This window comes from Oncorhynchus nerka, linkage group LG19, assembly GCF_034236695.1.
Source record: "Oncorhynchus nerka isolate Pitt River linkage group LG19, Oner_Uvic_2.0, whole genome shotgun sequence".
NCBI classification, from domain to species: Eukaryota; Metazoa; Chordata; class Actinopteri; order Salmoniformes; family Salmonidae; genus Oncorhynchus; species Oncorhynchus nerka.
In genome coordinates this window covers 31,780,223-31,794,121 of record NC_088414.1, presented here as the reverse complement: position 1 = coordinate 31,794,121, position 13,899 = coordinate 31,780,223, and the positions used below count along the sequence as shown (strand labels likewise).

The 13,899-nt window shown below is 43.4% G+C and overlaps 1 protein-coding gene and 1 pseudogene across 1 annotated transcript; one reads left to right on the top strand and one right to left on the bottom strand.

The window, feature by feature from the left end:
- Positions 1–243: 243 nt before the first annotated feature.
- On the bottom strand, positions 244–8,865 carry LOC115101399 (uncharacterized; annotated as a pseudogene).
- A 1,065-nt stretch (positions 8,866–9,930) lies between these two features.
- On the top strand, positions 9,931–13,235 carry LOC135562543 (uncharacterized). The gene is made up of 2 exons (XM_065005043.1): positions 9,931–9,956; positions 11,426–13,235. Exons 1-2 carry the CDS (start codon positions 9,931–9,933, stop codon positions 13,233–13,235), a joined length of 1,836 nt encoding a protein of 611 aa, XP_064861115.1.
- The last annotated feature ends 664 nt before the right edge of the window (positions 13,236–13,899 follow it).

The window sequence follows — 13,899 nt, the reverse complement described above, 5'->3', positions numbered from 1 at the left end:
TTGTAAATGTTTCCACTGCTGACTGATTGCTTTACAGTTAGTTACTTTATAGCCTTTTAGCTATTTAACACAGCATGTGATGTCACATAGCTAGATGGCTAGCTACGTTTTTAAGAGAGAACTTTTCAGTTGGCATCTCTCCCCCTGTTTTCAGTCACAGGTGGGGACTGGATTAGGTGTGAGCAGTGCAGTTGTGCTCCACAACTGGACACACCCCTTTCCTAAAAGCAACATTTCATGAAATAATTTTTAAAAGTGTAAACTTTATTTTATTTTCCTTGTAGGACAGACAAACAGCAAGGGTAATACAAATCCCTGCTGTTGAAAACCAAATGTTAGTCTAAAAGAAATGGGAAATAATGTCTAGATGCTTTTTACACTGTAGACCTAGTACATAAATTGCTTGGCTGAGCTGATGAGACAGTGGATTGCACAGTCAGATGGAACAGAGTAAATATGCATTTCAACGTCATAGATTTAACTGGTGGTAACATGTGGAATAGACACAGGTGGGAATGCGCTTTTAACACGTTGTATAATGCTTATTGCACACAGAGTGAGTACATGCAACTTATTATGTGACTTGTTAATTAAGCACATTTCTATTCCTGTACTTATTTAGGCTTGCCATAACAAAGGGGTTGAATACTTATTGACTCGAGACATTTCACTTTTTCATTTAAATTAATTAGTAAACATTTCAAAAACCATAATTCCACTTTGACATTATGGGATATTGTGTGTAGGCCAGTAACACAAAAAAATCTGAATTTCATCCATTTTAAATTCAGGCTTTAACACAACAAAATGTGGAAAAAGTCAAGTCAAGGGGTGTGAATACTTTCTGAATCCACTGTATGGGTGTGGTTTTGTAGAGACCGTTGAATGAGAGAGAACACTTTCTATTTCTATAAAACCTTTACTGTTACAGTATAAATGCAAATGTCAGCAAATCCATGCCATTTGAAGAAGTACGTGTTCATGCCTGTGTATCCTTTCACAACAAAAATGAAGTGCAGGTCAACTCAAAGGTGCAGCATAACCAGTATTATACAAAATATCGTTAAATTTCACACAAAACCTACCATAGCAGCATCAGCATTTTAAAAATGAAAGATCAAATTGAGGACGAAAATGTCACGCTCCATTACATACAGCACAGCAGTGTCTATTTCTGTTACAGTACTGTCATTAGATACCTTAGGCAGTGTCTATTTCTGTTACAGTACTGTCATTAGATACCTTAGGCAGTGTCTATTTCTGTCTCAGTGCTGTCATTCGATACCTTAGAATGGTATAAGGCAGTTCAGAGTTGACAACTACAACTGCTACAATGTACACTGTATTCCCAACTTTAATGTAAATTATGAAGACTGTACAGTTATTCAATTGTCTAGAACACAGATGTGTTCCATTGTGGAACAGCACTCTCCAATTAAATCCCTGGAATACATCTCTGTGGTAGAATTTTCTCCCTTAAGCAAAAAATGTGAGTTGTGAGTCAAGTTACAAAGGAATCCTTGATTGATGACTTCAGGTCTGTGATTAGGAACAGTATGACCCATCTAGAAAGGCTTGTCAGGGTCTTTGCTATCCTGGATCCTTGGGAGGTCCCTACCCCATTGAAGTTGACATTTAAAATGGTTATGGTTAAGGTAAGGGTTAGGTAATGGTTATGGTTAAGGTAAGGGTTAGGTAATGGTTAAGGTAATGGTTATGGTTAAGGTAAGGGTTAGGTAATGGTTATGGTTAAGGGTTAGGTAATGGTTATGGTTAGGTTTAAGCTAAGGGTAGGGGGGGTTAAGGTTAGGGTTTAGGGTAAGGACATCCCAACTCCCAAGGATCCCGGATAGCACTAACCTGCTTGTCAGTCAGAGCTAATTATAACTATTGTTGTGGTCTTCTGTCAGCTGGCAGTTATCCATTGGTGAATCATCTGTCTTAACTGTGAGGGAGAGATGGAGAGGCCAATCAGTGAGGCAGGGCAGTAGATATTAGCCAATAAAGTAATAACTCTAAAGACTGCATTATTTATAACCAGTGTACTTCAACCATACTTGAATAAATAAGAATTTTAGTAGCTAAATTCATTCAAGAGTGATAGAAGAGTGGGAGTTTTCTGAATGCTGTAAAGGCTAACGGTATCTGGGCTGAAGGTTACACAAGCCATTTTTGTTTTGCCCTTGCAGAATGGTAAAAATCTGATAAATGGATTTGATTATAATAGGACAAAAGCACAAAGGCCATATAAATGAGGAGTCCTGACAATTGATAAAGAATATTTACTAGTTTCCGTTGGCTGCATCTCTGTGTCCTCCACAGTGGTCACACCAGCCTGCCGTTGGTTGGCTAAGGAGTAAAAATACATGATATGAGGCATCACTTCATTCATTGTCAACTCAGTGTGAGTACAGAATGCATGGTGCTCTGAAGTGATTAATCTACTCTCAGGTATTCTTCACACTTGTCTTTTCTTACCAGCACTGACTTTCCTGATAGCTACTTTATTGAGGAAAATGTTACTTTCCATGACTGTGATAGATATGTGGTTGTCTCACCTAGTTACCTTAGAATGAAGGCACTAACTGTGTCGCTGTGGATATATATTTAAGATAATGTTTGTCATTCTATTATTTATTGAAGGCGAGGCACTACACCCTATCTAACTTGTATTTTTCCTTAATCATATCACATTTAACTTTTACCAGTTGAATATACACACCAATATTATAATTTTTGTATTATAACTTTTCTGAAATATAGTATAAAAATATGCAAATGCAGTGATATCTCATTACATGAGATATCATCAGCAACGACCGGAAGGCCCTACAGAGGGACGGCCCAGCGCATCACTGGGGGTGAGCTCCCAGCCATCCAGGACGTACATGCCAGGCGGTGTCTGAGGAAGGCCCCAAATATTGCCAAAGACTCCAGCCATCCAAGACATGGACTGTTCTCCAAACTCGGTACCGGTGCATCAAGGCTCAGACAAACAGACTCGTAAACAGCTTCTGCCTCCTGGCCATAAGACTGTTAAATGGCTAACAACTACTGCTCTCTCTCTCCCACAGACTATCCAAACTGACTCTATGCCCATCCACAGGGCTCTACCCACTGAGACACAACATACGCTGATGCTAAAATTATTATTGATTACCATAAGTATTTATCTATTTATCCTGCTACTGGTCACTATTACTCCTGTTTACATGTATATATTACCACTAGTATACAGCATTACCATAATTATTTATATATTCCTGCAAGCAGTCACTTTCCAGGCCTGTTTACATGTATATCCTACTAGCAGTAACTTTCTATGTATAAACCCACCTCCACCACTCCAGTAGCCTTGCACATTAAATAAGGCACTGGCACTGACCTGTATATGCAGCATTTGCATTCTCGTGTTTCTTTAACTCACATCATAGTTCTTGTGTGGTCTTTATTCATACTTTAATTTTTTATTCTATTTTCTATTAATTATCAAGGTAAGAATTTCACTGTACTGTTTTACACCTGTTGTATTCTGTGCAGGTGGCAAATAAACGTTGAAACTTGAAAAATGCACATATTTCTATATACCGCAAATCTATTTTCTGGACACTGGATAAAGTCAGCCTTAATATTTGAGTTTCATTTTGTTAAGACACTCCAGGACCGGACTTATGTAGGGCAGATTGTCGATATATACTTTTTCATATTTCTATCTCTAAAATACTAAAGATAAACTGCATTTTTGAGCATATTTCCAAAGAAAATATGATCTAGGATAAAAGTTAGAATACATCAACAATTTCCCCGATACAAGTCTGGGGAATATATCTAAGGATAACCACACAACATTTTAAGTCTGAGAAAAATTTGTTGGCATGTGGGAAGAGTCTGACTTTCGGGAAATGGCAGTTAAAGACAAGTACACTGAATTTAGCCTAAACATTGCCAAATGTCTATTTAGACCCAATCACAATCTCTTCAAAGTAAGTCACTACATATAGTCCAGTTTGTAACATTCTCTATGAAATGGGCTTTTAAATGGTGTATGAAATGAGGGATTTACTACAGTGCCTTGGGAAAGTATTCAGAACCCTTGACGTTTTCCACATTTTGTTACGTTACAGCCTTATTCTAAAATTAATTAAATAAAACAAATCCTCAGAAATCTACACACAATATCCCATAATGACAAAGCCAAAACAGGTTTAAAAAAAACGGACATATCTTATTTACATAATTATTCAGACCCTTTGGTATGAGACTCGAAATTGAGCTCAGGTGCATCCTGTTTCCAGTGATCATCCTTGAGATGTTTTTACAACTTGATTGAAGTCCACCTGTGGTAAATTAAATTGATTGGACATGATTTGGAAAGGCACACAGTGCATGTCAGAGCTAAAACCAAGCCATTAGGAATTGTCCGTAGAGCTCAGAGACAGGATTGTGTCGAGGCACAGATCTGGAGAAGCGTACCAAAAAATGTCCGCAGGATTGAAGGTCCCCAAGAACAAACACAGTGGCCTCCATCATTCTTAGATGGAAGAAGGTTAGAACCACCAAGACTCTTCCTAGAGCTGGCTGCCGGGCCAAACTGAGCAATCAGGGGAGAAGGTCCTTGGTCAGGGAGGTGACCAAGAACCCGATGGTCACTCTGACAAAGCTCCAGAGTTCCGCTGTGGAGATGGGAGAACCTTCCAGAAGGACAACCATCTCTGAAGTCCTCCACCAATCAGGCCTTTATGGTAGAGTGGCCAGACGGAAGCAACTCCTCAGTAAAAGGCACATGACAGCCCACTTGGAGTTTGCCAAAAGGCACCTAAAGGACTCAGACCATGAGAAACAAGATTGTCTGGTCTGATGAAAACAAGATTGAACTCTTTGGCCTGAATTCCAAGCGTCACGCCTGCAGGAAACTTGGCACCATCCATACGGTGAAGCATTTAAGTGGCAGCATTATGCTGTGGGGATGTTTTTCAGAGGCAGGAACTGGGTCAGGGACTAGTCAGGATCGAGGGAATGATGAACGGAGCAAAGTACAGAGAGATCATTGATGAAAATCTGCTCCAGAGCAGACCTTAGACTGGGGTGAACGTTCACCTTCCAACAGGACAATGACCCTAAGATGACAGCCAGAGCCCAGACTTGTCTCTGAATGTCCTTGAGTGACCTAGCCAGAGCCCGGACTTGAATCCGATCTAACATTTCTGGAGAGACCTGAAAATAGCTGTGCAGCAACGTTCTCCATCCAACCAAACAAAGGTTTAGAGGATCTACAGAGAAGAATGGAAGAAACTCCCCAAATACAGGTGTGCCAAGCTTGTAGCGTGATACCCAAGAATACTCGAGGCTGTAATCGCTGCCAAAGGTGCAAAGTACTCTGTAAATAGTCTGATGTTTCATTTGTTGTTCTTTTATAAATTAGCAAAAATTTCTAAAAACCTGTTTTTGCTTTGTCTTAATGGGGTATTGTGTGTAGATTGATAAGGATTTATTTTTATTTAAATGAATTTTAGAATAAGGCTGTAACGTAACAAAATGTGAAAAATGTCTGAATACTTTCCGAAGGCACTGTATGTCTATTTGAATGTGGTTACAAATCCTGACATTTTGATGACGGTAGTATGAAAAACAAAATGTAAAAACAATTTAAAAAATATATTTTTATGTTTATATTTTTAAAAATGCTAGTATTAAAGGACCAAAATACTCAAAAATCTAAAATTTGAGAGGTAGATGCAAAACTATTTCAGCCTGTGGCACCTCAACTATTTTACATGTGATAAGGCCACACAAAGGGCCAGATATTATTACAAATACCTGTGATAATCTGAAGTACCCAAAAGGGTCACTAGATGTCTTGAGGTAGATTACATAAAATCCTTGAAAGGTACCAAAATTCTGGTAATTTACTGGTAAACGTCGAAAGTTTCTAGTAATATACCCTCCCTTCGCAACCCTAGTTCTGTCTTTATCCTTTTACTGCAGTGGGCTAAATCAGGGTCACACAGTGTTTATTGGTCTTAAACAAATCTACTTTGAAACAACACATGGTCATGGGCAAAACAATATACATCTATACCATGTACCATGTCAGATATATAGTTGAAATGTATGACATTTTGAGTTTGCATCCCAAATTTTCACTTTATATACATAGCAGAAGACTGAAATATAACAAAACCGTTTGACATAGAAATAATGTTGATTAATATGACATTATGAAAAATATGAATAACATTCTACCCATGAGGCCAATAGAGGGCGATTTGGTCATTTGACTGCAAGAAGGCTACTTACCTCGTAGTTTTCTATACAGTAGTAGTGCTGTTATTACTGCTGCAACCACCACTGCAACTACTACAACAATCACCAACATTTGGAAGTGACTTCCCCTTGTACGCTCTGCCTGGTCTGTTGTCTTTGGCATCTTTTCTAGACGTTTGGACAAGGTAAACATGTGAAAAATGCAGGATTATGAAATGATATGAACACCTATCTTCAATCAAATCAAATCAAATTTATTTATATAGCCCTTCGTACATCAGCTGATATCTCAAAGTGCTGTACAGAGACCCAGCCTAAAACCCCAAACAGCAAGCAATGCAGGTGTAAAAGCACGGTGGCTAGGAAAAACTCCCTAGAAAGGCCAAAACCTAGGAAGAAACCTAGAGAGGAACCAGGCTATATGGGGTGGCCAGTCCTCTTCTGGCTGTGCCGGGTAGAGATTATAACAGAACATGGCCAAGATGTTCAAATGTTCATAAATGACCAGCATGGTCGAATAATAATAAGGCAGAACAGTTGAAACTGGAGCAGCAGCAGAGTCAGGTGGACTGGGGACAGCAAGGAGTCATCATGTCAGGTAGTCCTGGGGCACGGTCAATAACCTTGTGTGTATAATGAGCTCACACTGTATACTATAAAATAAATAGTACAGTATAGGTATTTAAGATGAAGGTTTAATGTTTATTTACCTGTCACTGGTAACTGGGATCTTGACCTGATGTTGACCTGGGTTTGGACCATGTGTCTGCTCTGGAAGCCTGTGAATGTACAGGTGTAAGTTCCTGTTTGTTCCCGACTCTCTGGGTTGTGAAGAAGGAGGGATCCATCTCCCGTCAGAACCTGGTCCGGCTCCAGTCCAGCCCGGCCCTCCCAGAGGTTGGAGGTCCGTCTGGTTCTGCTGTCGTAGCTGAGGATGACCGTGGGATCATTGGTTCTGGTGAAGGTCCAGGTGAGGGAGAAGTTCTGGAGGTTCTGTGGAGCGATGCAGGGTATGGACAGCTCTTTCCCCTCCTCTCCAATCAACCCTGTTGATTAAATACGTTCATGGACTGTGAGCCATAAATATGTCTAAATATCACTGTCCTTTTGGGCCTTTACTGTTGTAGTCACCCGTTGTAGTCACTCTCTTAAACTCCAGAGGGCAGTGTGTGACACTGAATAAATCAAACCAAGTCTAACTGGGTGTTGAGAGCTCCCGCATATACATTTGTTAAAAAAAAAAAAAAAAGTGTTTTTTTCTCTGGCTCTGCACTTAGTCATCATAACAGTCACTCGCAGCAGTTTGTCACTGTTTTTATGAGAATTACTCAACTATAGACTATGCATCTGCAAAATGAGAGAGAGAGAGAGAGATTAAATGCTGGTTATGACTTACCTCTTTCTTGCAGTGAGCTCCTCCATGACTGTGATCCATATGTGGAGTTAACGGTGCAGATGTAGGTGAGGGTATTTTCAAACATTCTCAGCGTGCTCTGAAAGGAGTAGAGGCCTTCAGTGTTGGGTCCCATATGGGTGATGGGTCTCAGGTTGTCTTTCGGGGGCAGAGTGGACCACTGCACTCGGGGAGCGGGAAAGATGTCCTTGGACAGACACTGAATCTCTCTGTTCATACTCTTCTCCATAGTAACCATCTTGATGGGAGCTGAAATAACAATAAGAGATAGCCAGGATTAGAGAGTAACAACCTTGAGTGGTTTCACTTCAAACTGAATTTGAGAGCAAAAACCCTTTCAAATGTATATGTACAGCAAGGTCACAAAACCAATAACAAGAGCAAATACTCTACTCTTGGCTTGATATCAGTTTAGCCATTTGGCTCTATGTCTAGCAGCTCAAATACAGCTGCAGCTGGTTGATTCACGTCTTTTAACCTTCATGACACAGAGGGCATTTCACCACAAGCTACAGTGAAAGCATTTGACATGTGAAGTGGATACTCAGCTACATAATCTAGCCTCGATACAAGCCGCAGCGAGACTACTAACCCTCCACTTTCATGATGACAAAGGACTCCTGTTGTCCCAGAGTGCTGTTGACCAGACACCTGTAGCGGCCTCGGTCCTTGATGCCACACTGGCTGAGGTGTAGCGAGGCGATGCCCCGGGAGAGCTGGTCCTGGAGCAGGTACGTCCTTGGTACTGTGATCCTGTGGAGGCTGTTCTCCACCCTGCTGGGAATGGCTGAGGAGGAGCACTTCGTGGAGGTACCAGCGGATGATCTCATTCCCACTGGGTTTGAAATTGCAGGGCAGAACACAGTCTTCAGAGAATAGGCATGTCACGTGGGCATCTAGGGTAAAAGTAGAGAGATGACAGTTTGGGGAAATGTCAGCTTTTTTTCCCTCAATATCTTTCTCTTTCAACCTACACACATTAGAAGTCATGTGCAGTACGTTCTTTCTATGTCAATATAACTCATATGAAGTGTCCTACATTAAACACATCAGTCAACCTTTCTCCCCCTCTTTCCATCTTGCTATAGGTTGCGTTTGTCCACAACTCTGACGCATTTCCTACGTTTTGTCTTACCCAACCCCACCATTTTAACCCCCACACACTCCAGAGTGAGGTCCAGCACCATATGGTTATGGTGCATTCCTAAAGCCAAACATGATAGGCCATACATTACAATTGTTGAGTTAAATGCAGGGTTTGACTGGATAAGTATTAGATAATACCCTTGAAACTGGTAATCACACAGCCTATTCTCAACATGTGGCTTTTTCAGTCATTTGTTGTGCACGAAATGTGGTTACACAACAATATGTTGCACTGTAAATGGATAAATGTGTCATCCATGTTGACAAGGGAATGTATGGGCTTTTTACTGTCAAAATAACAACGATAGCAATCGGTGAAGTCCTTCATAGACAGGGCACCAACTCAGTCAAATATAGTGCTTGACAGGCCCATGCAGAGATAGGGCTCTAGGAGTACCTGAGCACCTGCACTTTTGCCCTCCTATGAGAAAAGTGCACTTTCAGATTGGTAGCATTTTTTTTTATTAATACGTTTTTATTTTACTTTTAGTCAATTTCTCTCCTGTTCTGTAAAGACTTGCCCATCCAACTAGCTAATAACATTTTGGGGGTGAAATCCCCCTCCCACATGCGAGCAGAAGCTACCGCGGTAGTATGAGTAGTGGCACACTGGCTACTTTTTGACTTGTATGTCGTCTCTCACTTACAGGGACAGGGACAGTTCAATTGGACTGTTTTTAAGTAGGCCTGCAAAGCAGATGTTAGCAGCAGAACAAACTCCAATCACAGGTAAAGAGTAGTTCAATTGTTGCAACAGCATATCAAACAGCTAGCTAGCTAACTAATTATCTGGTTTATATCAACTACATTCACTATGTTCAGCTGATAGACCCTATATTTGCCCTCTCTGTGAGCAGTAGCCTAGGCTAGTAGAGAATAATGAATATTAGGTATTTGGGTAATATACATCTATATATGTAATGGTCTGCACGGCCCTGGTGCATGACAATACAGAATTTGCATGTGAAAACGTGTGAAGAGTCAGATGTCCCAGTTAGACTGTGATCCTCTCCTCAGTAGACTTCTTTCATATTCTCTGCAACATCCCAAACAGGAGAGCACAGGAGGTTGGTGACACCTTAATTGGGGAGAATGGGCTTGTAGCAATGACTGGAGCGGAATTAGTGGAATGGTAACAAATACACCAAACACATTGTTTCCAGGTATTTGATGCCATTCCATTTGCTTCGTTCTGGCCATTATTATAAGCCGTTCTCCCCTCAGCAGCCTCCTGTGCAGGAGAGACAGTTGACCTGGGTCCCAGTTAGGTCTTGCCAGTCTAAACGCTGGACAGGACAGCGGGACCCGGTCTCCGTAGTCTTCCAGACAGAACAAACAGAGCTGTGTGGAGGGCCAGCCGTCACAGACGCCGTGGGCCACTGGATTCCTCAGAGAGAACACATCTGGACCACATATTTCCACATGCAAAGCAAGGGAGGCTCAGCATTGGCTTGGATGTTTTCACATCATAAATCCTTCAAAAAAGGCAAGTTACAGGGACAGTACACTGACAATATTCACAAACTCCTGGCCAAACCATCATCTCTAAACCATTGTGTTACCCTGGATTTGTCTTGTGGAAAACCTCCTTCCTTTGGGATTGCAAGGAGACAGTCCAACCACAAAAAAAATAGTTATTTTTCAGATGCCTGTCTAGTTTTTCCAAGAGGAAATACAGTTTGTTGTGCAGTGAAAGGGACACAAAATGCAAAAAGCTCCTGTTCCATGAACAAATAGACAGACATGTATTTTAATATTAGATGAGATGTAAGTATTCAAAAGACATACAGTACTCAGATTATTTGTTTCCTCACTCAGAGGGTCAGCATAGTCACATTAAAGACGTCCAATGCCCTGCCTTGACCCTCTCCTGACAATTCATGCACTACTACCTTTCAAAGAGGCGAGAGAGATCTTATCCTTACCTGGGATCTTACACTTTGCCACGGTGAGAATCCACAGCAACCTCAAGCAAGCTTGAACAAGTGCCTTTACCATTCTCATTCATTCACACGTACGGTTGTTGTTGACTCACGTCCTGATTCCAACGTGTGGCGATCTTAAAGCACCTAGGAGCTCTTCTGAATCTCAGTTGGTACGGTGCCTTGGTCTTTCTTTGATCTCATATTTCAGCTTCAATGATGGTATGGATCGAAAGCTTTTTGCTGCCAAGGATCCAGGTGGAATATATCTTTGTAAACCCAAATGAGAGTTAATGAGTCTGAAATCCACCTGGAACCACTTGTGTCAGAGGAGAGAAGCTATTTCCCTGTTCATATCCCTGCCAGAGGAACCACTCGTGTCAGAGGAGAGAAGCTGTTTCCCTTTTAGAGCAACCAGCTCCTGTCACAGTGAGAAGAGAGGGGGTGTGAGAGGAAGAGAGCGAGAAGGAGGGAGCAGCAGGGCAGAAAGGTTAGTCTGAAATACGTGCCCCTCTAACAGAGACCTCGAGGCACGTTGGAATTATTGGTTACGTTGCCAAGTAACACGTTTCTCAACGTATTTTTCCCTTTTACCTACCTGTCAAACCTCCCCACCCATTCTCCACCCCTCACAATCAGTGTCAAATCTCCCCACCCATTCTCCACCCCTCACAATCAGTGTCAAACCTCCCCACCCATTCTCCACCCCTCACAATCAGTGTCAAACCTCCCCACCCATTCTCCACCCCTCACGCTCTGTGTCAAACCTCCCCACCCATTCTCCACCCCTCACACTCAGTGTCAAACCTCCCCACCGCTTCTCACACTCAGTGTCAAACTTCCCCACCCCTTCTCACACTCAGTGTCAAACTTCCCCACCCCTTCTCCACCCCTCACACTCAGTGTCAAACCTCCCCCACCGCTTCTCACACTCAGTGTCAAACTTCCCCACCCCTTCTCACACTCAGTGTCAAACTTCCCCACCCCTTCTCCGCAGCTCACACTCAGTGTCAAACTTCCCCACCCCTTCTCCACCCCTCACACTCAGTGTCAAACTTCCCCACTCCTTCTCCACCCCTCACACTCAGTGTCAAACTTCCCCACCCCTTCTCCACCCCTCACACTCAGTGTCAAACCTCCCCACCCATTCTCCACCCCTCACAATCAGTGTCAAATCTCCCCACCCATTCTCCACCCCTCACAATCAGTGTCAAACCTCCCCACCCATTCTCCACCCCTCACAATCAGTGTCAAACCTCCCCACCCATTCTCCACCCCTCACGCTCTGTGTCAAACCTCCCCACCCATTCTCCACCCCTCACACTCAGTGTCAAACCTCCCCACCGCTTCTCACACTCAGTGTCAAACTTCCCCACCCCTTCTCACACTCAGTGTCAAACTTCCCCACCCCTTCTCCACCCCTCACACTCAGTGTCAAACCTCCCCACCGCTTCTCACACTCAGTGTCAAACTTCCCCACCCCTTCTCACACTCAGTGTCAAACTTCCCCACCCCCTTCTTCACCCCTCACACTCAGTGTCAAACTTCCCCACTCCTTCTCCAGTGTCCCCCCCACCCCTCACACTCAGTGTCAAACTTCCCCACCCCTTCTCCACCCCTCACACTCAGTGTCAAACCTCCCCACCCCTTCTCCACCCCTCCCACTCAGTGCCTCCCCCTCACACTCAGTGTCAAACCTCCCCACCCCTTCTCCACCCCTCACACTCAGTGTCAAACCTCCCCACCCCTTCTCCACCCCCACTCAGTGTCAAACTCACCCCTTCTCCACCCCTCACACTCAGTGTCAAACCTCCCCACCCCTTCTCCACCCCTCACACTCAGTGTCAAACTTCCCCACCCCTTCTCCACCCCTCACACTCAGTGTCAAACCTCCCCACCCCACTTCTCACCCTCACTCACTCAGTGTCAAACTTCCCCACCCCTTCTCCACCCTCACACTCAGTGTCAAACTTCCCCACCCCTTCTCCCAGCTCACACTCAGTGTCCAACTTCCCCACCCCTTCTCCACCCCTCACACTCAGTGTCAAACTTCCCCACTCCTTCTCCACCCCTCACACTCAGTGTCAAACTTCCCCACCCCTTCTCCACCCCTCACACTCAGTGTCAAACCTCCCCACCCCTTCTCCACCCCTCCCACTCAGTGCCTCCCCCTCACACTCAGTGTCAAACCTCCCCACCCCTTCTCCACCCCTCCCACTCAGTGCCTCCCCCTCACACTCAGTGTCAAACCTCCCCACCCCTTCTCCACCCCTCACACTCAGTGTCAAACTTCCCCACTCCTTCTCCACCCCTCACACTCAGTGTCAAACTTCCCCACCCCTTCTCCACCCCTCACACTCAGTGTCAAACCTCCCCACCCCTTCTCCACCCCTCACACTCAGTGCCTCCCCCTCACACTCAGTGTCAAACCTCCCCACCCCTTCTCCACCCCTCCCACTCAGTGCCTCATAGAATCTCTTGTCATCTGATGGATTTCTTTCCCTCTCACTCTGTATGTCACCACATTTCCTACTTCTCACACTATTTCACCTTCACTCTTTTCTGAGTAATAATTGCATACACAGTTCTCCTTTTTACATTGTAGTTTCCACTGAAACAGTATCTTTTCTTGCATCTTGTATGTGAAAGGCAGCTGGGTAATTCCACCAATTCGGTGCCTTTTGAGAAGTATAACTATGTTAAAAAAAGTTGATTTCATCTCACTTTAATTAACATTCTGTCTTAAAGAGCACATGTTCAACTTAAGAGGTAAAAAAATATATACTCTAGTAAGTGCCTATTAAGTGCCAAATAAAGTAACAGGGTTGATCATAACAGGGTTCATGATTTAATCATAAATCAGCCATAAATCCCCTCATGACAGGGGGAATGGAAGTTGTTAAACATGCGTGTGTGTGTGTGTGTGTGTGTGTGTGTGTGTGTGTGTGTGTGTGTGTGTGTGTGTGTGTGTGTGTGTGTTGTGTGTGTGTGTTTGAGAGTGTGCCTATACACTTTGTGCAATTATTCAAGCAGTAGTTCCATTAACCTGCACACCACCCAGGCCAAGCTCCTGCTGTCTGCTTCATTACACATTACTCCAGGGCTAGGTATTAGATTCAGCCAGGGGCCGATTTTTGTAGGAGCCGATGGTCG

What these genes read in the sequence shown, in the direction of transcription:
- LOC135562543 (XM_065005043.1), top strand. Translation starts at nt 9,931, where the DNA reads ATGACTGGAGCGGAATTAGTGGAATG. An exon ending in GGAGCGGAATTAGTGGAATG is followed by an intron (nt 9,957 to 11,425) that starts GTAACAAATACA and finishes CCTCACAATCAG; the next exon opens with TGTCAAACCTCCCCACCCAT.